This window comes from Ceraceosorus guamensis, assembly GCF_003144195.1.
Source record: "Ceraceosorus guamensis strain MCA 4658 unplaced genomic scaffold IE81scaffold_1, whole genome shotgun sequence".
Classification (NCBI taxonomy): Eukaryota; Fungi; Basidiomycota; class Exobasidiomycetes; order Ceraceosorales; family Ceraceosoraceae; genus Ceraceosorus; species Ceraceosorus guamensis.
Window position 1 is genome coordinate 512,043 of NW_020289996.1, and position 22,827 is coordinate 534,869.

The 22,827-nt window shown below is 55.8% G+C and overlaps 10 protein-coding genes across 10 annotated transcripts in view; 4 read left to right on the top strand and 6 right to left on the bottom strand.

Moving 5' to 3' along the window:
* The window catches only part of IE81DRAFT_319280 (ras-domain-containing protein), a 2,051-nt gene extending 652 nt beyond the window's left edge, over positions 1-1,399 (top strand). The window contains exons 2-4 of the mRNA XM_025512678.1: positions 249-576; positions 685-773; positions 903-1,399. Of these exons, the coding sequence (XP_025373534.1) occupies positions 249-576; positions 685-773; positions 903-994 (509 nt within the window). The 3' untranslated portion in view covers positions 995-1,399. The remainder of the gene's footprint in view (positions 1-248; positions 577-684; positions 774-902) is intronic.
* Positions 1,400-1,594: 195 nt separating this feature from the next.
* On the bottom strand, positions 1,595-3,253 carry IE81DRAFT_327414 (hypothetical protein; the record flags this gene model as incomplete). The annotated part of the gene is made up of 1 exon (XM_025515073.1): positions 1,595-3,253. One exon carries the CDS (start codon positions 3,251-3,253, stop codon positions 1,595-1,597), a length of 1,659 nt encoding a protein of 552 aa, XP_025373535.1.
* Positions 3,254-5,987: 2,734 nt separating this feature from the next.
* IE81DRAFT_6242 (hypothetical protein) lies at positions 5,988-7,657 on the top strand. The gene has a single exon (XM_025517482.1). It carries the CDS (start codon positions 6,206-6,208, stop codon positions 7,358-7,360), a length of 1,155 nt encoding a protein of 384 aa, XP_025373536.1. The 5' UTR covers positions 5,988-6,205; the 3' UTR covers positions 7,361-7,657.
* On the bottom strand, positions 7,518-8,199 carry IE81DRAFT_284254 (sorting nexin-3; the record flags this gene model as incomplete). The annotated part of the gene is made up of 4 exons (XM_025511585.1): positions 7,518-7,595; positions 7,676-7,897; positions 7,994-8,037; positions 8,142-8,199. The coding sequence occupies 4 exons, from the start codon at positions 8,197-8,199 to the stop codon at positions 7,518-7,520; spliced, it is 402 nt and encodes a 133-aa protein (XP_025373537.1).
* A 1,363-nt stretch (positions 8,200-9,562) lies between these two features.
* Positions 9,563-11,514, top strand: IE81DRAFT_319285 (hypothetical protein). Its single transcript, XM_025512679.1, has 3 exons — positions 9,563-9,990; positions 10,076-10,275; positions 10,345-11,514. The coding sequence occupies exons 1-3, from the start codon at positions 9,621-9,623 to the stop codon at positions 11,086-11,088; spliced, it is 1,314 nt and encodes a 437-aa protein (XP_025373538.1). The 5' UTR covers positions 9,563-9,620; the 3' UTR covers positions 11,089-11,514.
* Positions 11,319-14,760, bottom strand: IE81DRAFT_6250 (hypothetical protein). Its single transcript, XM_025517485.1, has 10 exons — positions 13,730-14,760; positions 13,640-13,648; positions 13,390-13,548; positions 13,236-13,296; positions 13,020-13,169; positions 12,671-12,953; positions 12,509-12,596; positions 12,388-12,438; positions 11,642-12,315; positions 11,319-11,498 (listed from the first exon to the last, which is right to left on the bottom strand). Exons 1-10 carry the CDS (start codon positions 14,567-14,569, stop codon positions 11,489-11,491), a joined length of 2,325 nt encoding a protein of 774 aa, XP_025373539.1. The 5' UTR covers positions 14,570-14,760; the 3' UTR covers positions 11,319-11,488.
* A 189-nt stretch (positions 14,761-14,949) lies between these two features.
* IE81DRAFT_338800 (hypothetical protein) lies at positions 14,950-16,618 on the bottom strand (the record flags this gene model as incomplete). Its single annotated transcript, XM_025515551.1, has 6 exons — positions 14,950-15,433; positions 15,511-15,734; positions 15,831-16,034; positions 16,120-16,158; positions 16,183-16,284; positions 16,363-16,618. 6 exons carry the CDS (start codon positions 16,616-16,618, stop codon positions 15,197-15,199), a joined length of 1,062 nt encoding a protein of 353 aa, XP_025373540.1. The 3' UTR covers positions 14,950-15,196.
* Positions 16,619-16,685: 67 nt separating this feature from the next.
* On the bottom strand, positions 16,686-17,568 carry IE81DRAFT_319288 (hypothetical protein). The gene has a single exon (XM_025512680.1). It carries the CDS (start codon positions 17,291-17,293, stop codon positions 17,009-17,011), a length of 285 nt encoding a protein of 94 aa, XP_025373541.1. The 5' UTR covers positions 17,294-17,568; the 3' UTR covers positions 16,686-17,008.
* Positions 17,569-18,501: 933 nt separating this feature from the next.
* IE81DRAFT_338801 (hypothetical protein) lies at positions 18,502-19,418 on the top strand. The gene is made up of 4 exons (XM_025515552.1): positions 18,502-18,744; positions 18,824-19,072; positions 19,148-19,209; positions 19,284-19,418. The coding sequence occupies exons 1-4, from the start codon at positions 18,580-18,582 to the stop codon at positions 19,402-19,404; spliced, it is 597 nt and encodes a 198-aa protein (XP_025373542.1). The 5' UTR covers positions 18,502-18,579; the 3' UTR covers positions 19,405-19,418.
* Positions 19,419-19,588: 170 nt separating this feature from the next.
* On the bottom strand, positions 19,589-22,673 carry IE81DRAFT_363362 (hypothetical protein). Its single transcript, XM_025516762.1, has 4 exons — positions 22,041-22,673; positions 20,456-21,952; positions 20,164-20,387; positions 19,589-20,093 (listed from the first exon to the last, which is right to left on the bottom strand). The coding sequence occupies exons 1-4, from the start codon at positions 22,344-22,346 to the stop codon at positions 19,673-19,675; spliced, it is 2,448 nt and encodes an 815-aa protein (XP_025373543.1). The 5' UTR covers positions 22,347-22,673; the 3' UTR covers positions 19,589-19,672.
* Positions 22,674-22,827: the final 154 nt, after the last annotated feature.

Consider the following 22,827-nt stretch of genomic DNA (forward strand, 5'->3'; position numbering starts at 1 on the left):
GGGGGGGGGGGGGGGGGGGGGAAGGGGGGTTGTCGTCATGCGCAATGTCATTCTGTGTGCGCTCCACATTCAACCGTGCGATGGAAGCCGAGGCTTCCATGATGCATGTCTTTGTCGATCAAGGTCCCGCAGCCTGCTGTGCAGGAAGTGTAGGCGCAGAGTAGGCCCCTGTCAGCAGGTCAGGAGGTCAAGCATGTGGGTATGCTTGAATACTCACAGTATTGCTAACCGCTCACCTCTATCCGCAGGCAAATCCTCGCTGGTGGTGCGTTACGTCGAAGATGCATTTGTAGACTCTTACTATCCCACCATCGAAAACGTGTTCAACAAGCGGGTCAAGCATCGCAATCAAGAGTACGACTTGGACATCATTGACACAGCAGGTCAAGACGAGTATAGCATATTAAATTCCAAGCACGCTATCGGTATACATGGCTACGTCTTGGTCTTCTCCATCGCCAATAGGAACAGCTTCGATATGGTGCAGACTGTGTACGACAAGATTCTCAATTATACAGGGACGGAACACGTGCCTTGCGTCATTGTCGGGCAGAAGTGCGATTTGCACGTTCAAAGGTGAGCTCACGCGGCCGGAATTGGTCGAAGTGTGGGAAACAGGACAAATTGCCCGAGCTTCGAGTAAAGTGAGCTCATTCGTCTCCTTGCGACTCGGTCATCCTGCAGGCAAGTGACGGAGCAGGAGACAGCGGAATTAGCAAGTCAGCTGCATTGCGCGTGGATAGAAACGAGTGCGAGGCACAACATCAACATCTGTGAGTACGCCTTTTCGGCAGCACTTGTCCGGGCAATGGTCACCAGGTGTTCAAGAAGCGCGACGAAGAATGGCAATGGCGGCAATCCTCACTCAAAGAGTTCCGGTTTGCTTTGCGTGCCCCTTACAGCCAAAGTGTTCGAACTGATGCTCGGCGAGACGGATGGAAATACGGAAGCGGGCAAGACGGAGCCGGAACCTAGCAAGTGCTGCGTCATGTAAAGAGGTGCCTTTTTGTGTCTTCGGGTTCAAGTGCGCAAATTGTCCTACAATGAGGGTTGCGCACGCCTCGCCTTTTCCGAGCTGCGAGTCAGGCCAAAACAAGTTCACACAATTCTAGATTTTGGAGGCCGCGTCACCCGTTCGCTCAGGATCCCTGCCCTCTCCTACACGCCATGCATTCTTGTGATCGCAAGATTGCGACCCACTTTCGACGGGTTCCAATCTCCCTCTGCCCTTTTCTTGCTCTCAAGAATCTTCTACGAATACGCCTCGACCCTACCCACCTACTCTTGGAGTCTCTGCATTTTTGCTCTGGCACTACATACGCCGCGCACCGCCAATCTCCGTCTCTCAAGCTCATCTGTCCCGCCATCTCGTTAATGTCAACTCGGATCCACATCTCAGTCCCCTTTTGTCTTGTGCGCAGAAATGTGCAGTGCGCGCACAAGCGTTTTGAACATGCGTGACTACTTGATGCGGATTGGATAAATGTAAGAGGACCCACGAAGGGGGTGGGATGTTGTGCACATGACTCGTGAATGGGTGCTGCGGTGCGGGCGGGAAGAGCGGAGCGGAATGCGTGCATGATGGCCGACCAGGTCAAGTGCTCGTCCAGTCGATATCCTTCACCCCTCGCCTCCTAGCAGCACCTCTCGAAGAAGCAGAAAGAGCCCGTGTAGAAGCCGAGCTCATCGGATCTTGGCGTGTGCCGCTTGGTGTCGGGAGCATCTCTGCAGATCCAGATGCGGCAGGATCGACAGTGCCAGGTGGACCTCTTCCCCAACTGTGCAGCCTTTCGAGTTCGTGCGGGTCCGCACAATCTGCGCCAGATCCGCCTGCAGTGCTACCTCCGTTCGAGGCTGGCAGATCAGGTACGGGGGCGGATCTGCCCAAGGTCTGGCGTGCCAACTCTGCGGAAGGTCTTTCGGGTGGAGAAGCGGCCAAATGAGGCTGCGTATGAGGATGCCTACCTCTAACGCTTCCTGTTGCTCCTGCTTGAGAAGTGGACGTTGCGTTTGTATGAGCCCCTTCGAACGATGCTGCCACTTCTTGATACCCCCTCTCCAATGCTTCTTCCAGCTTGATACGCCCTCGCAGCGTGTCGCTGAAGAGCTGGCCCCAGCCCGCACTCGATGTGCTTGACCCACCCTGCGTAGCGCGAGCAGGCTCACCACCCTGAACCCCTCGCAGCGGCGGTCTTCCCTTCCTTGCAGCAGAAGAGCTTCCCTGATTCGTTCCGCCTGCAGGTCCAGAGCCGGGCATTGGCACGCTGTCACTGATAGGCCTAGCCCAGTTGCTTGCAGGACCAGGATTAGGAGGCAATCCAGCGGCCAGATCGTCCAGCACCGAATTGCCGGGGATCAGAGGAGCATACACCCTTTTGTTCTTGCCACCTTTGCCCCCGTACGCATGCGCTACTTTTCCCGAGGTGTGCGCCTTCAAGGATGGCTCTGGCGCGTCGTTCCATCCGTTGTATCCGGCATTGCTCGTTCGCAAGGCAATGGAAGAAGTGTTTTCAAAGGATGGAGCGGAGAGTCCCGACGTCTGGCTCGGAGGTTTGGAGGCACGCCCTTCTATTTCGTTTGCCCCGGCGCGCGAAGCTCCAAACGTCCACTTGTTGGGTTTCCACTCGTTCGCGCCGCTCATTCGCAGTGATGAGGTCACACTGCTGCCGCTCTCGGCATGAAGCGCTCCGGGAGATTGACTATTGAGGTTCGCACTTGAATTCTCATCGGCTGCTTCAGCTTGAGATCCCGCAGTGCTGTTGAAGCTGTCTTCTCGACCATTGTCACCGAGCATCCTAGCCTTCTCTGCTAACCTCAACAGGTCGTCCACGCCGCTTTCGCCTGGGGCAATGTCCTCAGGCTCCTCGAACGTGGAGCCTGCGCTGGCTTCGTCCGAGCCTTCCAGCGGGCCTCGTGCTGTGCCTTTGCTGCCAGAAGGAGCTGGAGGGGGAAAATGACTAAGAGCTTGGACGGGTACACGCTTGACCCTTGGTGGTGCGCCTGGGACGATGCTACTGCTCGTGGCCGAGCTCGTAGCACTTATGGTACTGTCCGTGCGTTGCCTGAGCATAGATTCGCTAGCTCGAGGCATCAAACGCCTCTGCGTGGGTCTGTTGGGATGGTCGACATCTGGCTCTTCGGTAGCTGGCAGTGGTATGCGGAATGCTGCGGGGCTAGCCTGCGAGGAGTTGCTACCGCCCGCCTCTGACGATTCGACCTCTTCGGGCGCTGAAACGAGCCCAAAATTGGTCATCGGGCCGATGCTCCCGTTCGAGGTTGCGGCATCTTTGCTTTCCAAACCTTCCACACCTCGAGTGCATTTATCCAGGGGAATGTAAACAAGCCGCCTCGCCTGCACACTATCGCCTGGCCATAGTCCATTGGCCTGTCTGAGCGTTCGCGCATCCGTGCCGTACCTGAGCGCCAGACCTTCCAGGGTGTCGGCAGGTTGCACAAGGTGCTGTATCACGAGTCTCGAAGTTGCTGAGCTAGCTGCTGATCTGCTCTTTGGCGCTAGCAAAGTGGAGATGGGAGTCGAGGAGGATGCGACTGTTGCCGTTGCACTGCTAGCACTCGCATGTCGGTTTGCTTTACCCGAGACGCCAATGCCGTGCAAGCTGTCCAGCGTGGCTTCCGGCTGAATGCCAAACCAGCCTTCTATCCTTTGCAGAGCGGTTCCTTGGAAGGGCAGCGTATGACCTTTATTTTGGCTCTCGTCATCCTCTAGCCTGCTCGAGCTGCTTCTCTGCCCTTCCTGCGCATCTTGTGCAGGTCTCCGTCTCCTCGAGATATTTGGACTGGGAGATCGAGAAGCCCTGGCGTGAGGTGATGGAAAGAGAGGGTGCAGCGTTGAGGTAGCTGAAGGACCTGCGTCGCTACTGTCTGCTTGATCCGACACAGATTGGGCATGTAAAGTGTCCGTCTCGTGATTCGTTGTCTGAGGACTAGCAGCACTGGCTACTCGTCGCTGCATGCTGGACTGCTCAAGTGAGAGTGCCCTTCCGAGCGATGCTACTGGTCTGCAGATCGCCGCACCAGAGCATATAGCGACACTTTGAGGCTGTTTGCGTGTGGTTATGGCCAGAAGTAGCTTCGCCGCACGAGCATGAGCGCATCAGATGGATAGATGAAATGTCGGTCTCTGTATCGCGGATTGAACCCGGGGCGCTTCAGCTAGTGGGCTGATCGAGGCCTCTCTTCAAAGTGAGAGTGTCGCAACAAATCGAGCGTTTTAGAGAGCTACGGGCGCAGAATGGCTCTCGTGAGCGTCAGATCGGGAGCAGTGCACGCTACAAGAGACGCAAGTCGTAGCCTGATCGAGGTGGTGCAGAAGGATCATCAGGAATCCGGCGGCCACTTACACGTCGAGGGCGCTGCGCTTGCTGTTGCTCCGCTCCCTCACTCGCGCTATACTCACACTCTGACTACCACCACCAGCACCCATATATCTACCGCTGCTAGCTGCTGCTGCTGGTGCTGCTGCTGCATGTTGCCGTCTGAAGCGGGGGACGCTGCTCCTGCAGCCTGGTGCCGCCGCCGCTGGCTTGCTATAGTCGCACTCATCACGGCGGGCGCAGGCACGGACGTGCTGCGCCGTGCGCGCGCGTGCCGGCGTTGCGGCGTCGATCGTGAGTCAGAGTGTGTGTGTGCATGCAGCAGCCAAATTAAGTCACGAGTGGCACGCACGGTGCGTTATTGCGACGATTTCGTCGTGACATTCACCAGCATTCACGATTCTTTATTCACATTTTGATTCAAGATTCTCATTCACGATTCACGATTGGTAGTGATGGCTACGCTGCGCTCCTCCTTCTTGCCGGCATACGCACCCACACCCACGAGTTCTGATGCGTAATTCTATTGCATGCGAGCTTCAACTGATTTTCCGACCAGGTCACACTCCACTTTGACTCGTGACTGTAGCTCGACCATCTCGTCGCGCCTCCAGCTCGGTCCTTAGCAACGTCAGGACCATGATGGGCAGCATCAGGTATAGCAGATGTGACAACGTGCACGGATGAAGGAAGACGGGTGATGTCACACCTGTCATGCTGCTATGCGCAGGGTGAATGAGGTGAGTCGTTCGTGCATCATTCGTATCAGAGCTTGTATCCCGCGCTAGACAACATCCAAGAAGCAAAGTCACACACATCAGTCATGGACTCATGATCGAGAAAATGCCGCATTTTGATTGTAATGAGTCGAGTTTGAAGATGCGCTGGCTGACCAGGTTGAATCGTGATCGATGGACAGTTCAGCTTCTATATGTCGTCGGAACAGAGCGGGTCTCTGGTATTCCCATTAAAGTCACATGAACCAGATGATAGCACACATTCGATTCCCGGATGACCCCAGTCGGCATCAATGGTGCCCCCGGCCGCATCGAGTCTCTGCGAAAAAGCGTGAGATGTACACCTGACCGTGAAATGACGACTCACGACTGCGAAAGCAGAACCAGCAAGATAGCGTCACCAAGGCCACGGCTAAGTTGCGAGTGCACCTGCACACCACGTACTCACGACTATGTCGTGGTGCACGGGGTTTTGCATGTGCGTGGGCGCGCGATGCTGCTGCTGCTACCATGTCGTTCATGTTTCAGCCTCTTGACTCATGTGCGAGTAGATATCTATGAACGCCTTTTGATCGTGACGGCGCGATTGAGCAGGCGTCACATTGCCATGCAGAGGTCGTTCCATGTTGATCTGTTCTCCATGCATGCAGGTGGACCGACGAAGTGAGCATATTTCTCACATTGTTGCTCGCACGAGGTGAGAATAATGCGCAAAGAGGTCGTGCGACCTATAGCTAGGACGACTTGCGGCGACTCAACACCCCGGGCGCAGCAGGACGCCCTTGTCAGAATCACCAATGACGAAAAGCAGTGGGATGTTGATGATCAAGTCGAAGTCGCAGCACTGCGCGGGGGATCGTCAGCATCAGTCAATCAAGTCAGCAGTCAAGGTCAATCAATCAATCAATTTGTAAATCAGTCAATCAATCAAGCCTCTTTGCCGAGTATTATATATAGGTATAGCGCTTTCTCACAATCCGCAGCTCCACTGGATTCCCTCAGATTGCGTAACCACATTGCTCTCATTCTTCTGTGACCCTTTATCGCGCACCCCTTCCGCACACCGCAAACTCGTATACTCTCGACCTGACAGCTCCCATCTCCCTGCCTCTGTAAGTGCCCATCTATCCAGACATGCCGACTGTATCAACCAAACGACAATTCTGCTCGCCTCCCAAAATGACGACTACTCCGAAAAGATCAGCGTCTGCAGACACATCTCTCCGACTGCGATGCTCGTCCATCGATCACTTCGACGGCTTCATCGCAGCAGACGTCGCTGCAAAAGACGAAGCAGATCCCGTCATTGTCGACTGTGAAATGGCAAAGCAAGCATCACCGATGTGCGGCGAGAGCGACGATGAGATGGTTCTGAGCGGCAAAGTGACAGAGGACGAGGCTGAGGCTGAGGCTGAGGCTGAGTACTGCACCGAGGAGCAGCAAGAACCGGAGGCAGCCGTGTTGGACGATGAGAACGCCGGAGCACCTGAATCAGAGGGCGATGAGGATGGAAAGGCGCAAGAAGCTCAAGATCGGGATGACAACGTCCTTGCCTCTCCGCGTCGATCACAGCGAGCTCGTCAAACAGCGCATCATTTTGCAAACTCTTCGTGGGTCCCTTGGCAAGACTTGCGCAACAGTCGGGTGACTCTTGAGCCCGAACGGGCTGCTGAGCCGGTCGCTCGCGCACCAAGAGTTGCTTCACCTCGCAAAAGACCTCGCGGTCTGAAGAGAAAGCGTGGAGCACGAGGAGGAGGAGGATCGGACGCTGCCGATGCGAGCGAAACAGCAGCGGATGCGGCCACTGAGAGCCATGCGGGAGCAGCAGGCGAGGGAGATCAGCAGGGATATGGCGTGGAAGCGATCCTCGGCCATTCCTACCGGTTCGACGAACTGTGGTTCGCCGTAGAGTGGGAAGATTGCGACTTTGGCGAGGGTGAGTTGACCGACGGTCGACCACCGACTTTGCAATGCAGAGTCTCGCTGATCGTTTCTGCATTCGAATGTGATGCAGCTCTCTGGCAGCCCGCCGCCAATCTGGTCACGCACTGCGGTAACCTTGTCGACGAATACAAGGCGATGCTAGCCTTTAAAAGGTGGTACAGGCGCTGGGCGAGTCGGCAAGCTGGGGAGGCAAGACGATGGGCTCGGCGATTCTGGAATGCGCAGCAGGGCACCAACGGCCCCTTGTCGCGTGTAAGTACTCATGGTCTTGTTCGACACACCTCATGGTGGCCAACGTTGACGTTTGTAGTCATCGTGACAGGAGCCGCCTCTCGAGTCCGCTGATTGGGAGATTCCCGACTTGATCGCATTCACCAGCGATCTGGCGGACCTCTGATCCCTGCGAGGTGAGCATGCCACGGCAGAATTCGAATCGTGTGACACCATGCATTCGGGGCGCTCACGGCCAACACCGCTGGACATTCATGTCTGATAGCAACGATCACCACGCGCCTCCTCCGCGCGCTTGCCAATTCGGAGTAGAATCCTGCAAGAATGAGATGAGAACCTTGGATCCGGTCTTGGATGATGGGAGACGCGACGAGATCGCGATCAGTCTCTACTGGCGCGGACAGCCGCAAAGTTGACGGTCACACTCACTTGCAAAAGCGGATGCCCGGCCACGGTCACTAGAAATCTTTCGAGCCCTTCCCTCCTGGCTTCGATGACTTCGTCACTGAACCTATTTGTGAAGACCTTTCCAGGCAGCGTCGGAATGTTGACCCGGGTCGACTCCCTTTCTAGTACATCCCTGAAGTACTCGAAGTCAGAATACCGTCGTCGAACGCTCGAGTAGCGCAGTCTGAATGCCGGAATGTTCGTCTGTTGCATCGACGTTGATTGAGTTGTGGTCAGATCGAAAAGGCTCTCGGCGTCGATCGGATGAGTCAAACTTATCATGCTGGCTCCACTACTCACTCTCGTGACTATCTCATAGTCAGTGTACTGCTTGCGGCCAAAGGCTGTGTACAGAGCTGAAGATCAGCAAAACGAGCGAGATGGATGCGTGGCGGATGTCTAATCCGAATGCTCAGGCAGCAAAGACGGCACCAGCGCCTACACTTACAACAAGTCCTCGGATCCTTCACCTCTACCTCCAAGAAGTTTTCCGGCACCCCATACATCTCCTCCGGGTTGTCCCTTCGACCCGCCAAGCTATCCACTCGGGCAAAGGGAGAGTAGGCCGGTGTAGGAGGAATGGCTGCGGGAGAGATCGGAAGAGATGTTTGTGGATGAAAAGCTTGTTGCTGAGACGGTGCTGCTGATGATAGAGGCGATCGAGTATCGTTGGGCGTCAGTGTGGAAGAGGGAGTGTTGAAGCCTCGAGAAGAAGGGGCGAAGGCAGAGGATGAATTTGGAGGTGCCCGGCCGGACTGGTTGCCTCCCGCTGCACCACTGCCTACCAACGCGCTCGCCGAGTGACCCTGACCTTGCGATTGCTGATAAGGTGATTGTTGATATGGAGATGCTCCGCCGTACGTACTCGACTCGTATCCGCCTGATGGGCGGCCTCGATAGTCGTATGACCCGTCGCGAGAACCACTACTGGGAGCGGCCGAGGCGGGCGGTGGCCTTCCACCGTAACCTTGCTGCGACGCAAAAGAAGAGTCTCCACTTCCACTGCTGCTTCCAGCAAGTCTCTGTTGCGTGTTGCCATCGAGCGTACCTGCGCCAGCTATGCCGCTTCCCCAGCTCTCGTTACGATTGATGGGAGGAGGTGCGCTCCTCGCGAATGGGTTTGCTCGTGGAGGCGGAGCAGCAGCATATTGAGGAGCGCTCCAACCTCCCCCATCATCCACTGCTGGTACTTCGGAGGGTAGCTCCGCAGTGAAGCCGTCATTGCCATGACTGCTAGACCCGCCGATGCCAAATGTCCCGCCTGTGCCTAGGCCAGTAGACGGGAAACCTGCAGAGGTACCGCCCCCTCCACCAAGGCCGGTCGAGGGGAATCCGCTGGATGAGCTGCCGAAGCCGTTGCTGCTCAAGCTGCTCGGTGGAGCTCCCCATGGATGCTCGTCATCCAGAGCTGGCCCTGCATGAGAGTCGCTGTTCCAGGCCATGAGGTGCGGTGGGTGACTGAAAGCTGAATGGGAAGGTCGGCAAGCTGCCCGTTGTCAGCGATCGGGTCGATGTGCAGTGCGAGTCGTCAAGCAGGGGTGTATGGACGTCAGGTATTTGAGTCGTGTGGGGAGAGTCAGGATCAACAATCTTGAATCGAGACTGCACACCTCGAGCAGCTACTCGTGACTGGTGCAGGCGGCCATTATCGGCCGTCGCTGGAGCCATGACGCCAGAAGATGCAGGCACGCCACAGTCGCAAGTCGCCAGGCGAGTCGACCGTGCTGCACCCGCACTGGCTGAGTGCTGGTGTTCTCGCGCCACGTGCTGCTGGCTATCGACTCGGCTGCACGGCCCCCTGGCTCGACGTGCATCGCTCAATCGTGAATCGCGCTCAATCCCCGGAACAGGTGAGTCGGTACGCTCCTTACCAACACTGTTCAAACCTCGCACCACCACCACAGCAGCGCTGACGTCTACGATCAGCATGGGCAGACTTTGCCCGAGACTCAACTATACCTCGAACACGATGCGCAGCACTGTCTTCGGCGCAGCAGCCGTGCTGCTTGCGACGATCACATCAGCTCAATCCGCCCCACGCACGGCCTCGCTGCACCTCTTCCCCTCCTCCATCTCCGACGACTACTCGATTCCCGAAGTCTCTGCTTCTCAGGTGCACAAGCTGCTCAGCTATCACCTGTCCATTCCGGGCGAGAAGTTGGACGGCGCTCATTGGGCTCATCCAGAGGCTTGGCGATGGATCGATGAGAAATCCAGGCCGAGCGCAAAGGATCTCTTTGGTGCTTCTGAGCAGGACCTTCGAAAGGCCATCATTGTATTGAGGGCAGACGATGCTGGTGAGCAGAAAGCTGCGGTCAAAGTATTCCCCGAGTCTAGCAGCCAACGATGCTCACTTCGATGCCCGCTCGTCATCCACTGCAGATCTGATCCCTAGGCATCTGGCGCAGACCCACAAAATATCTCAGCCACACAACGAAGAGAATTGGGATGCCCTCTTCGATGTGTATGCGGAAAGACTGGGCGGTCTGACGGGAAGCTTGATCCATGCGGCTAGTCGCGCAGCAGAAAGGCTATCCGATTGGGCTACGGGCTCAAGCGAGGAGGACCGAGCCGAGCGCACGGTGAGTGCTCGCAAAATTCGCCTACGTGGGCGGGAGTCCTCCGCTTACGTCTTTAGCCCACGTTTGTAGTTTCAAGATGTTTTGAGGGAGAGCGCTACATCTTTGGATAACGGCGACGCCTCTTTCGAACTCCTCCGTTTTGACAGGGCACTTGAAGGCATTTCTCAGCAGTCTGGTGACGCTAGCGACGATCTCGATGCAGCGCGCTCCCAGATCAAAGAGCAGATTGAGACTTTGTTCTCTTCTGCTCGAACCGCAGACAACAGACGCAGTATCGCGCTTCTTTTGATTCCCACCAGCGAACAAGAAGAGGGTCTTGCCAAGCGACAGGTGCAGGACCCTTTGGCGCCCTTTGGTATCACGAAGCGAGCGGACCGCTGGACGGATGGTCAGGGTTCTTGGTCAGAAGCTTCCTCATCAGGAAGCGAGACCTTGTGGAGCCTTAGCGACAGCCTCAAGAACTCCAGCAAGCCGCCCAAAGAGTCCGACTACGTGGGAAAGTGCTTCTCATCTGAGTCTGATCTGAACAAAGCGACAGCAGATTGTTCTGGAAGAGGCAAAGCGGTTCTGTCGACCAAAGGCGCAAGACGTTGTTATGTTTGCCAATGCTCCAAGACGAAGGAGAAGGGAAGTTCGACTTCTTGGGCGGGCGAAGCTTGCCAAAAGGTGGACCTCAGCACCAGCTTCACGCTGCTCGCTACTACCACCGTCGGTCTTCTCGCCACCATCTTTATGAGCATCAGCTTTTTGGTCAAGGAGGGGAACAGAGAGCTTCCTAGCGTCCTTACTGGTCTCAGTGGTGCGAAGCATTAGGCCAGACTGTCCATTTCTCACTCTTCGCCATCCGAGGAAGGAGTCAATCGATGATTGCATACGTATTCTTGGCCGTGATACTACAGGGTATTTGACATCTGGGTGCGATTCGTACAAGCGTGATCGCTAATGCCCCCACCAAGCCACCCACTTCTCTTCATCTGCTTCCAAGCCCCACGACGATTCTTCGCCAGGCCGAGCAAGGTGAATATGCCAAATTCCTCCTTCCTCTACCTGCCCATGAGTAATGATGGGTATCTCGAGCGGTCTTCCATTGATAGTGAAATGCAGGATCCTTCTGGGTTCGGCAGGTGCGGACGAATCCCCTTGTGCGCCTCCAGGCTCGTCGACGGAGCCATGCACGATGATCACTAGCTTGTGATCTTTGATGTGAGGCAGCTTAATGGTCACTTTTGAGAAGAATGGTGCACTTGAGGTTGATCGCAGCAGCGAATGGAGATGAGAAAGGGGGGGGGGGGGGGGGGGGGGGGGGGGGGGCACGTGAGCAACGGACGACTTGACCGACAAAGCTTTGCTGCATGTCACGACTCACCCCACGACGACATACTTCGCACTGGCAGGGTATAGAGGATAGAACCCGAAGGCGCTAATAAAAGTGTACCAGCTGCTCATCTGTCCCAGGTCCTCGTTTCCCTTGTACCCATCCGGCAAATCCGTGTACTCCGCTTGCGCAATATCTCGTATTATTTTTGCGCTCTTGTCAGGTCTACCAAGTGCTGCATACAGCACGGGCACATGGTGAGAGGGCTCGTTGGAATGGTCATTGTACCCGCCCTCAAAGTAGTCGTCCAGCTTCTGAAGAGTTGCCATTCTGGATCCGTGCAGTCTTACTAGACCGGGCAGGTCGTGAACGACGTCGAACAAGTATGTCCACCTGTTTCCCTCGGTAAAGCCATCATCTCTGGCCTTGGGGTTTTGCAGAGGAGCTTCGAAAAAGCTTCCGTTTGCAAATCGAGGAGCAAAGAAACCGGTGGCATTGTTGTACACGTTCAAGTAATTTTGCTTCGCTCTAGCGCGATAGATAGCCGCAGAAGACTGATCACTCATGTGCGAAGCGACGATTGCGACTGCTGCATCGCAAGCTGCATAGTCTAACGTGCGACTGACAGACTCTGCAGTCCGATCATGTGCTACCCAGCCTCGACTCGCGTAGGACGTTAAGCCAGCTCGCGCCTCGATAGGCGTGAACTCCTCCCTGTCCTCGTACTGAAGGAAAAGGTGAGGAGTCAGTCTGCATCAAGGTGAAGTGGCGTTCACCTCACCGGGCGCACGACTTACTTTGAGAATCTCATCAAATTCGGGTGGCACGCTAGCATCTTTCAACACAGACTGCGCGCTCGGACAGAGGTTGCTGGTCGAAGAAATCCCGCATGACTAAAGTCGGGCCCGACTAACTCACCTCCAACGCCAATTCACGATTGAAGCCAGTGACCTTCTTTGCAAACGCCTCTGCGATTAGCGAATCAGCCCAAGTCGAGATCATGATGCTTCCTCGCGTTCGACCGAGCATCAGTATACCGACCGTGATGTGCCTCTTCTGAAGGATGCTGTCCGCACTCACTTTGTCTCTGCTCCATTGGCCCACATTGGCAGGTATCCGGGTTCACCGTTCTTACCTGATTGGAGATACATGTCGAGCATGCTAGAGACCATCGAACCGACTCGATGGTTAGCGAATAAGATCTGCATTGCCCAAGCTGCACGCCAAGTATCCCAGATCGAATACGATTGATACGCTTCGCCTTTGTGGACGCTGTCGGTGTAGAGCGAGTAGTAAGCCGATCCTTCGTCCGCTGACTCGCTATGCAAAGATGGGAACTGCAACGTGCGGTGCAGTCCTGTGTCTGAGGTTGTGGATGAAGATTCAGGTGCTGCATCACAATTCCACAAAAGAAATACCACATTCTCACACAAGACACGCTTCTGAACCAAATTGCCGCCTTCAGTTTCGACGACTGACAATGCAGCGTCCCATTCGCGGGTGTTCTGAAGTGCAATGTCATCCACATCTTGTGCCGAGCTGAGCTCACTCTCCAGATTGCGGCGTGCTTGATCGATGGCTGGGTAAGGCTGGGCACAGCTCAGGAACACGGCCGCTTGAAGGCAAAATATTATCTGACTCTCACAAATTAAAGACAAGCCAGTCTTGATCAACACACGAGTGGTGTTTGGCGTAAATTTGACCCACTGAGTCACCTCGCAGCGCCATGATTGGGAAATATGTGAGGATCAGCTGGGCAAGGAACCCACGGGCAGAAGGTACACGCACGCAAGACTCACACCAGCAAGCGCATCTTCGTTCCATCGGCCTCTCTGCTTCGACCACGTCTGCGTCGAATTGTGCTGCGTTCTCGCAGTGCCCCAGTCGAGCCAACCAGCCTCGCTCTCGATGCGAGAGACAAAGTAACCTCGGAAATTCGGAGCTTGATGTGGGCCCAGCTGATCCGTTGTACGTGAAACAAGGCATCAGTCCGCACTCCAACGACAGCGAACGAGGTGCTCCTCCTTCCCTCATAGCATCCCATCTCACCTTGTAGTCCTGGAGCAGACGAGGGGGAGGCGAAGACGAACCGACGCTTTCAGCTCGGACTTTGTAGCTTAGACTGACATTCAAGCTCACCATTCTCTCTGGAGTCCATCCAGATATCTCCTGCCTGTCGGCATCGACGAACACAGCGCCTCTCCAACCTTCTCTGGCCGCGTGTATCGCCACGTAAGGGCCATCGACCAATGTTCCATGCTGGCTCTCGCTCTGCCACAAATCATATTCTATGATGCTAGAGTGTGATCTGCCAGCGCTCTGAACATAGAAACCTGCTCCCCGTTGTTGGCGCGAGGCATCCACTCTGAGCGCGTGCTTGCCCAAAGAGGCAGACTCCTCTTCGTGCGAGAAAGGCAGCGCACGAGATTGCTCGTCAAGCTGTAATTGACCGAATCCAGCGCTTACTTCCAAGGGTGCTAGGTCTCCCATCCAAATGGCAGGTTGACGAGTCATCAAGGTCCCTCGATACGTCTTGTCGTGATAGTAGTAACCCTCTGAGCTAACGTAGTTTGTCCGAGTGGATGGAGTGACGCGAACTGCTGCGAAAGGCGGACTGGGATTGGGTGATAGACCAGCATAGCTATCCGGCTCGTAAGTGCTCGCATCCGGTCCCGCTGTGCCTATCAGCGGATCGACGAAGGTGGAATGTCCTGCCTGCGAACGCCATCGTGAGCTTTGGCAAGATGCGATGTTCACGGCTTTGGCGCAGGTTTGCCTGCTCGGGATTGTGTGCGGGTGCGCAGTCTGCAGCGCTTCCAGCCGGCTCATACCATCCTTGCTTGGCCATGGGGAAGCAGGAAAGAGTAAGTGCTGTTGCGGCATCTGTATGCATGCTGCGCCAGCTAGGAGGGTGAGCCAACATGCCCAGCCCAGCCAAGCAGTCTGACTCGGGGCCAGCGTTAAGACCGCGTTGAACATTGCAGACCTTCGAAGACGCACCCCACAGCGCGTCCAAAGCGACAACCTGCCTTCTTTGCCTCTGCTTTGTGAGCTTTGAGTTGCGAGCGTGATTGATGATGATGATGACGATGCAGAGCTGGCAGCGAAAGCAACATGTTCACTACAGCTGCTGCTCTAATCGCCTCAGTCACAGTCCTAAGTCACAGCCGTGAGTTGGAGTGTGAGTGGAGCCATGAAGTGAATATTCAAAATTGGGCCCCGCATGTGGAGGGATCCCTCGATCACAATTCACGTGATTGAATTCACGCTGTTGCGCGTGCATGCTGCTGATTATATAGCGTATCATAACGCGGCGGGCACGGCGCGGCGCCTCGCGCGCCCGCTCAAGGACATATCGACGCGTGGGGAAGGAGCCTCTCCGAGCTTCATCCCTCCCACCGCAAAGCGCTATCACAGGGTCACGAGACCAACAGTCGTGAGTACTTCTCTAGCTAGCAGCCTGGTCATAAGATCCTCCCAAGGTGCAACAAGCGCATCGCGTTCAATTCTTGATTTCGAGATCTTGGTGGCCTTCAACACGCGCATGGCCCTGGTGACCACAGCATGACATGTGTCAGGGAAGGGTTGCGGTGAAGCTCACAGCGTTCAAGGCCACTCGAGCATAGGACCATCGATCCAGTCTACGTCATCATCGAAGAATGCCTCCTCGGAATGGTACTTGGAGAAGTCGATGGTGTCGGAGCTGTCCAGCTTCTTGTCGACTTTAGCAGCGACATAACCTTGGCCATTCAGCGACTTGGATCCAAATACCCCTCGCTGCTTGTCGACGAAAGAGCCCCTGTAGCCTTGAGCGGACCAGAGAGCTGGGTTGACAATGTCGAACTGCGAAGCAGTGGTCAAACGTACGCTTTGTGACCGCATATATATGCGCAAATGTCGAGCAAGTAGAGCACACTCACCAACTTGGTAGAGATCCAGATGGACGTGGTGTCGGAAATCCATGGGCGAGCAAGGTAGACGCTACCAGCAACCAAGTCCTTGCGCGCAAAAGGCTCGGCGGCAGGTCCAACGGTCGAACTTTTGATGACAACAGCGCCATTCGAAACGCTGCTGTCCCAAGTGACTATGTTGCCTTTTCCTCGAGGTGCGATCTGGGATTCGGAGATGAAGAGACGACCAGTCCCTGTCGTACGATCCAGCGAAAGTCGCGAAGATATCGATGCGATGTTTAAACTTGCAAAGCAGTGAACGGCAGACTCTTTTCGACAGCATGACTCACCCCAAATCCAATCGTACCAGCCTTGCACCTCGGAGCGGAACACGTTGGCCCTGCCATGCACAGCGAGGGTGCTTCTCCAGCTGTATAGCTGCGAATCCATGATGCTGGCACTGCTTCCGGTCGCTACCCAGAGAGCGGGTGAGCTGCCGTATGAGAAATCAGGAGGATTTCTACTACGCTGGTAGTTGTCGTCGCACTCATTTTCTAGCGTGTGACGTGCGAAAGGGAGCGCAAGAGCGAGGTCAGCTCGATGACGAGGAGATAGAGTGGTCTCGCGCATGATACTCACGAATCTGGACGTCCTTGACCAACACGTTGGTGTCTTCGCCTTCAATCACAAGCGTCGACGTACCATCGCTTTCGACGTTGCCGCAAGCGAAGGTTGCGAGGACAGGCACTGCTCCTACCTCCAGCTCTCCGGCGATGACGAGAGAACGTTTCGCACGGAAACGGCCTACCGGGGCAAGTGGGACAAGAAGTACAATGGACTTATCGAGCTGATACAAGCTTGTGCGTCAAGGATGAAGCTCACCTCGATACTTGACGCCGCTCTTGAGGATAATGACGATCGAGTCACCTGCCAATGCGTCGGCGAGCTCGTCCGCACTCTTGACGTAGATCGTGTTCTTTGGGCATCCTTCCAGCCCTTTAGCCGCGGTGCGCTGGCATCTACCAAGCAGGACTGGCCGAGGCGCTGGAGCTAAGGCATCAGCCGGTAAAGCAGTCAGGAAGCAGATGGCGGCAGCGAGAGCTGACAGAGCAGCGAGGGGACTGAAACAGCGGCGCATATTGAGGTGGTGGTGCGAAGTTCGAGGGGAGAGGGGCGGAAAATTGGGGGGGAGGAGGGATGCGATAGTCTCGGAGATGCTTGGGGCCTGCAACATGCCGTCTTATACATGGGCCCCGAGGCGTCCAGATCCGAGCAGAGTGCACCACGCTCGCGCTGAGGTTACCGACACAAGCACCCCGCGGACTTTCACTTTGCTCATCAAAGTGCCATTTGAAAGGTAAATTGTGCCCCGAAAAATGACCAAAAGATTGCTCAAGCTGTACTGTGGCTATATTTAGTGTCAGAAGACGAATATGGGCAGTCTTCAGCACGGCTTAATTCGCGTGACAGAGATGACGGACCTTCGGTTGCCGGAAATGCGTGGGAGCTATTTCCCCATGCTCGCCCATCAACGGACCGCAAAGCCTTGCGACGATCGCCAGATTCTTGGCTCTGTCACGGGCCGCCGAGTAGGGACGAAATGCGAGTCAATCAGGTACCGGCAACCGCCGCCATGACCAAATATGATCCTATCAAACCGATTGGTGAGGATGGAAAGGGACTTCCGTGAGTGATTGGTGCTTTGCAAGATGGCTGGGCGACGTCGCAATGGCATAGTGATCTGGGCAAAGTTGTCCGCGCAAACACGCTTCATCACATCTGGGCAAGCAGAAGCTTCGCAAGGGTCCTTCATTTGCACGCCCTTCGATATGAGTACACGGCCGAGCTATTTCAGATTCTGTCACTGGTATGCATGGGCTATTGCTTGCGCGCCGAGGACGTCCTTGGCACTCATTCTACGCGGGCTCATTGCCTGTCTGTGTTGTCGAGCATAGCCTTTGTGCTCAAGGCCCCTCGCGCCTGGTGAAGATGAAGCTGCCGCAAGTATGCGCCAGCATGTTCTCCGTCCTCAAGCGAAACGCGATGCGTCCAAGCGCCTTCGATGAAGGCTATCCCTCTCGTACCTCCATCGCGAGGCCGGATCGCGCAAGCATTCCGCCCGCCCGCAAGAGATAAACACGCTGGCTCCCACAGTGTCATCCCGCCATCCAAGCCGAGTCACTTCTTTCTTGTGGCGCCTCAGAAGTTCGCGACAGCCACCCGGACAAGCGGGACGGCAAAGTCTCCGCGATCGCAGCGTACACTGGCGATCTTTGCGCCGGCTCGCGAAGAGTCTGTACTCTGCATGGCGCCACTTCCACATCGCTGTGCCCAAGAGTCAGGATACCTTTCCTTGCCGCTCGAATCAGCTAGACAAGGCAAAGCAAGTCACGAGTATGGCGCAAGCAAATGATGTGATCCGAGCCGCGCGCTCTGAACGCCCCCAGATCCGCCCCCAATTCCCTTCTCCCACACGCCGACACTTGCCCAAGTGGCGCTTTGTTGAGCTCGCAAGGCGCCGCGAGATAAGAATCAGCACCAGAAGGCTGCAGCACCGTCATGTTACCACACAATGTGATCACTCTCCGCATTAGGATGGCCCCAAGGCACCTCGCGAGCGCGTTGCTGCTGACATGTAAACGCAGTACCGATCAACAGGCTTATCACGCATCGAGGAGACACTAGGCTTCTGGCTGGTCCTTACGTGACCGTCAGTCGTCATCACTCTTGCCGTCCACCCTCGACACTCGTATTTGCTACTCGCCACCGGTCAAGCAGCAGCAACGTCCGCGACTTGACGCTGTTGAATTAGCCAGAAGCACAGCCCGCCATAAATCGACCACAAAAAAGGCGCTGGGCGGGCAGGAGAGTGACGTCTAGCTCGCTCTTGGGTGACAAGACGGATGTACGGGAGGAAGAGGCACTCTCGCAGGTACAAAAAGGTGCGCTACGTCAGGCGTCTATCTCCGTGCTTCCTCATCGAACTCGCAGCGGGGCTCTACTGTCCAGGTCTTCCATCATCAAGTACTTTTGCCCAGCCACCGCAAGACTTGTTTCTGACACCGTCACAACTCGAGTCAAGTACAACCTCTGACCACGATGGTGGACCCTCTGGTCATCGTGGTTGCTGCCGCTCTCGTCATCACGGATGCACAAGCCCTTCCCAGCTACATCGAGGACAGATTCCCTCAGTCAACAATGCTGGCGATGAGGTCGCCCAGTGGGGTAGGTGCGAGCAGAGAGATTGAAGCAGGACTTCATTCGGTAAGTCAAATTCTGTTGTCCTCTTCCCCCTGGGAAACCCCCTTGATAGGCTGACGACACTCCATTTGTCCACGCTAAGATCAGTCCCGTAGAGGGTCACATAGCTGCTAGCAAAGGCTTACGGCGCACCGACAAGTTCAAAGATCTGCACTATCTCAAGCAAGAGAGCAAACAGGGACGCACCGTCGCAAGTCTGAGAGAAGGAGCAAGAGGCGCAGAGGTGTCTGGCGAAGAGCAGTCGCGCGACCCATTGGGCATCGCTCGACCTCTTCGCCAAGAGAGTGATGAGTACGATTGGGAAGGAGTCGAACCACAGCTCAAATCGCTGGTAGGTTTGCGTGAAACGTTGCTGAGAGCTCGATCAGCACAACGCTGATAGGATGACATGGGCTTCTCGTCGCAGGCAGTCGCTAGCCCGCGGCTGAAGGTTGGCTCAAGGAAGAGCTCCGTAGCCGTACCAACTTCGTGAGTACAGCTATGGCGTTTGATCCATCTTTCGGATGCTGAAAGCCGTCACGCTCTACTTCGCACGACCTCAGCTTCAACGAGAGTGAGAATGAGAATAGCAAGTCGCTCGTACGCGGGCTCAGCGACTTGTCGCGAAAGGCCCCAAAACGCGCCTCAAGCGGGCAAGGGCCTTCGGCACACTCGTCTTCGTGAAGTCTGTATCTCGGGTAGTCCCTTGCATTGCAGTGCGAGCCTTTCGCTTGCGGTAGACGAATTACAAAAGCGATGTTTATGAAGTGACCTCAACCTGTGGATGATGAGGCTCTCGCTTGGATCAAGTCAAGAGAGTGAGACAGTCGCGCTGATCATGTTACATGCATCTCATTGAGCTTTACACTGCAGCATGGCACCGATAGAGCGTGATTAGAAGCGAGCGCATCGACCTGTCCGGGCCGGGCCCGTTTGGAGACCTGGTCTGCATTTACGGCTGCCTTTGAGCGTCTTTTAGTGGTTGTTCTGACTTCGAGGACTCTTCGCGTTGCCGAAGGAGGGGACCCTGATACGAACCGCTATCAGAGAGCCCAAGTGAAGACACGAGCTGTGGTTCACCTAGCGGTTGCGAACCACCACTGCTTTCGCCGACCAGCCAGGGACGCCTAGGAATGGGGGGTCTCTTGTACGGCAGCCGCTTACCTCGAGCAGGTCTCCTCGGTTGTCTGAGTTCATGGCTGTACTTGAAAGGTCTGCCGCGAGGACGATCGAGCTCAGCGTGCCCAAGGTGCCCCTCGACTCCATCGTCTTTGCCATCTAAGCGCATTTGTTTGATTTTCGCTTTAGCTCTGAAACGAGCCTGAGCTCGGGATGTCGCGACTTGTTTATCCACTTCCATAGGCAGGCCCACACTGGTGTTGGGGTGTCAAGACTATTCAGGTTGGAAGCTCAGCTGCCCCGATCATTCGCCAGACCACTTACGACCGCTGGACGTCCTCCACGCCTCTATCCCATTCGTGATCCACCAGCGCTTTGCGACCGTTTTTTCTCATCCCAACATTGAATGTCCATCCAGGGGCCAGGAATACTTGGTGCGTGTCCTTGCCCGTCTGCGAATTGAGGACAGGCTCTCTGCGAGCGTCTCCCACTTTTCCATAGAAGTGCCACTTTGGCTCATGGACGGTGCGCATGACATGTGAAATCATCTACATCGAACAGAGGGAGCGCATTAATATCTTCACTCGATCGCACCGAGCACGCAGCCGTAGCGCACCTCAAAGTGATGCATTTCCGGTAATTTGGTGCGGTGGTGTTGAATTGCATGGTACACCACCGCTTTCTCCGTGCTTCCAAGGCCCGATCTGAATCTGTCAGTATTCAGCTGGACTGGTGTGGGTGGGGCCCTCTTCACCAGATTAGCACCTTTACGCGGATTCGCCGAGTCAAAGCGCGAATTTCGTCTTTCACGAAGAATGTTTCTTGGGCTTTTCGAGCTAGACTGGAACGAGCGCCGAACGTGAGGGAGCCGCAGCAAGTGGGAGATGTGCGACATCGTCCTGAGATTTGGAAGCTTGTGGACCGCCCCGTCGCGCATAGAAGAAGGGCGAGAGACATCGAGCTCTGGATCAGGCGGCAGGTTGAGGTCTTGCTGAACTACGATGCGCCGCTTCTTGGCAGGACTGCTAGAAATGTCGGGCTCTCTGAGCTCTGACCGATCTTTGACGCGCTGTTTGTATTGTCCAGCCCCAGTTCCACCGGTAGTAGTGTCGACTCGAATTGCGTGAGCAACTCTCCGGAGGGCGGCGTTGTTGCTCGGCAAGGATCCGAACGCTCTTTTGTATCTTTGAACCAGGCGTTGCTGCTGCATGGTGGAATAGGAGGGTGCTGAAGGGACGAATCGAAGCGATTCCGGAACGGGGACGTTGTTGTCCACGTACCACTTGTGCCACTTCTTTGCCGTTACAATCGTGACGGGCCGGTCTTGTGGTCCCTCTTTGTAATGTCTCAGGGCACCTGGTTTGTCTTTCATCGTCACGAGCGGCATTTTGTAGGTGCCGTACTTGGACCACTGTGGGTACAGTGGTTGGCCGTCCGACATTGCATCCTCAGCGGCCCTGTGCACCGTGTCTGAGCTGGCTTCGAGGCGCGGGTGGTGAACATCCTCGCCGCTCGCCCGCTTGGTGAAAGTAGTGGAGCTGGACCATGTTGGAGCAGAGGTTGCACCCATCAATCCCGAGGGAATCCTCAATCTCTCAGTACTTGTTGCATCAAGAGTATGATCAATCTGCTCTCCTCTCGAGACCAGGGTGCCCGTTTTCCCAGCGGCGACAAAGAGCGGAGAGCCTAGGGCTCTGCGCTCTGGAGGCGGTGAGGGAGGACTAGGCTCCATCCATTCTGGCCGGTCGAGCTGGTGCTTCAGAGGCACGTATGGTGGAGCATGTGCGTTCAAAGTCGGTCTCGAACTTGAGCTCGAAGAGCCAGGCGTCCCGTGACGCGCTGCGTCTGGAGGAGTGGAGCTGAGAGCATCGCGTTGCCTTTGCAACCACCTGTTGGATCCTTCCACCAGCGGAAGCGGGTACGGCCCGCGTGGCCTAATGTTTCCCTTGTAATACGTCATGTCACCCTCGCGCATTTTCACCGAGTACGCCAAAGGGACTGTATGGACCTGCGAGCGTGTCTCCGGATGCAGAAAGGGCTCGCCGTCGTGGCTGAACCGGACTTCCGTCCTGGGTACAGGCTCGCCCTCATGCTTAGTCATTGGCTGTAGAAACTGTAACGAGAAAGATAAAGTACAATGGTTGTGTCAATGCCGGCCGCGTCTCGCGCAGATACACCTCGAGCCTCGATGTCACACCTACCTCGGCGTCGAGTGGCTTTTCAGGATGCGCATAGGCTTTGTGGAAGTAGTCGGGATTCTGCGCTACGTAGTGAAGGATTGAATCCTTGACGGTCCAGTACTGACGTGTCGGGAGATGACCGACCTCGTCTGCGGGCTTGACTGTCACAAATGGCAGATCCTTTGGCCATTTGTGGCTCGAGGGCTTGGCGGCGACTTGTGCAGCATCCCTGACGCCGGTCGGCGTATTGAGGCCAGAAACGTAGAAGAGAAGGCTCCATAGGACTACCAGTACCGCCGCACCTTTGACACTACCTTGGTGGCTCATTCTGGTTGTAGAACGAAGCACGTTGTGACTGCGAGTGAGAAAATGAAGGCTAGAATGAAGTTTGGGTTTACAAGATGGTCGAATCGCTCGATGGCGTCCGCCGACAAGTCACCTCAGGCTTTGTCGAGCGTACAGCGCGCTTCGCGTCGGAGGGCCAAGGAGGCCAAAGTCTCCGGTCGTGGGTGCAGAGGTCTTACATCCGCATTTGACGCTGTCAAGTGTATGGTGGGTATAAAGAGTTCGAAAGCTATGCGGCGCTGACTCTTAAATGTCTTGCGTCCAACGATTTGCCACTGTGCAAGGCTGGCGCAGCGTCCCTCTGGCCAAGCGGGCGCGTTTGTGTACATCGCTGAGCTGCCGACCAAAGTGATCAGAAACGTGCGTGTAGCTCCTGTCCCCCGCGAAGGTAGCTCGTGCACCGGATGGCGTGTGGCAACAGATCTGAGTCGAGAAGGCCCTGACGAAGTGTGGCAAGAAGAAC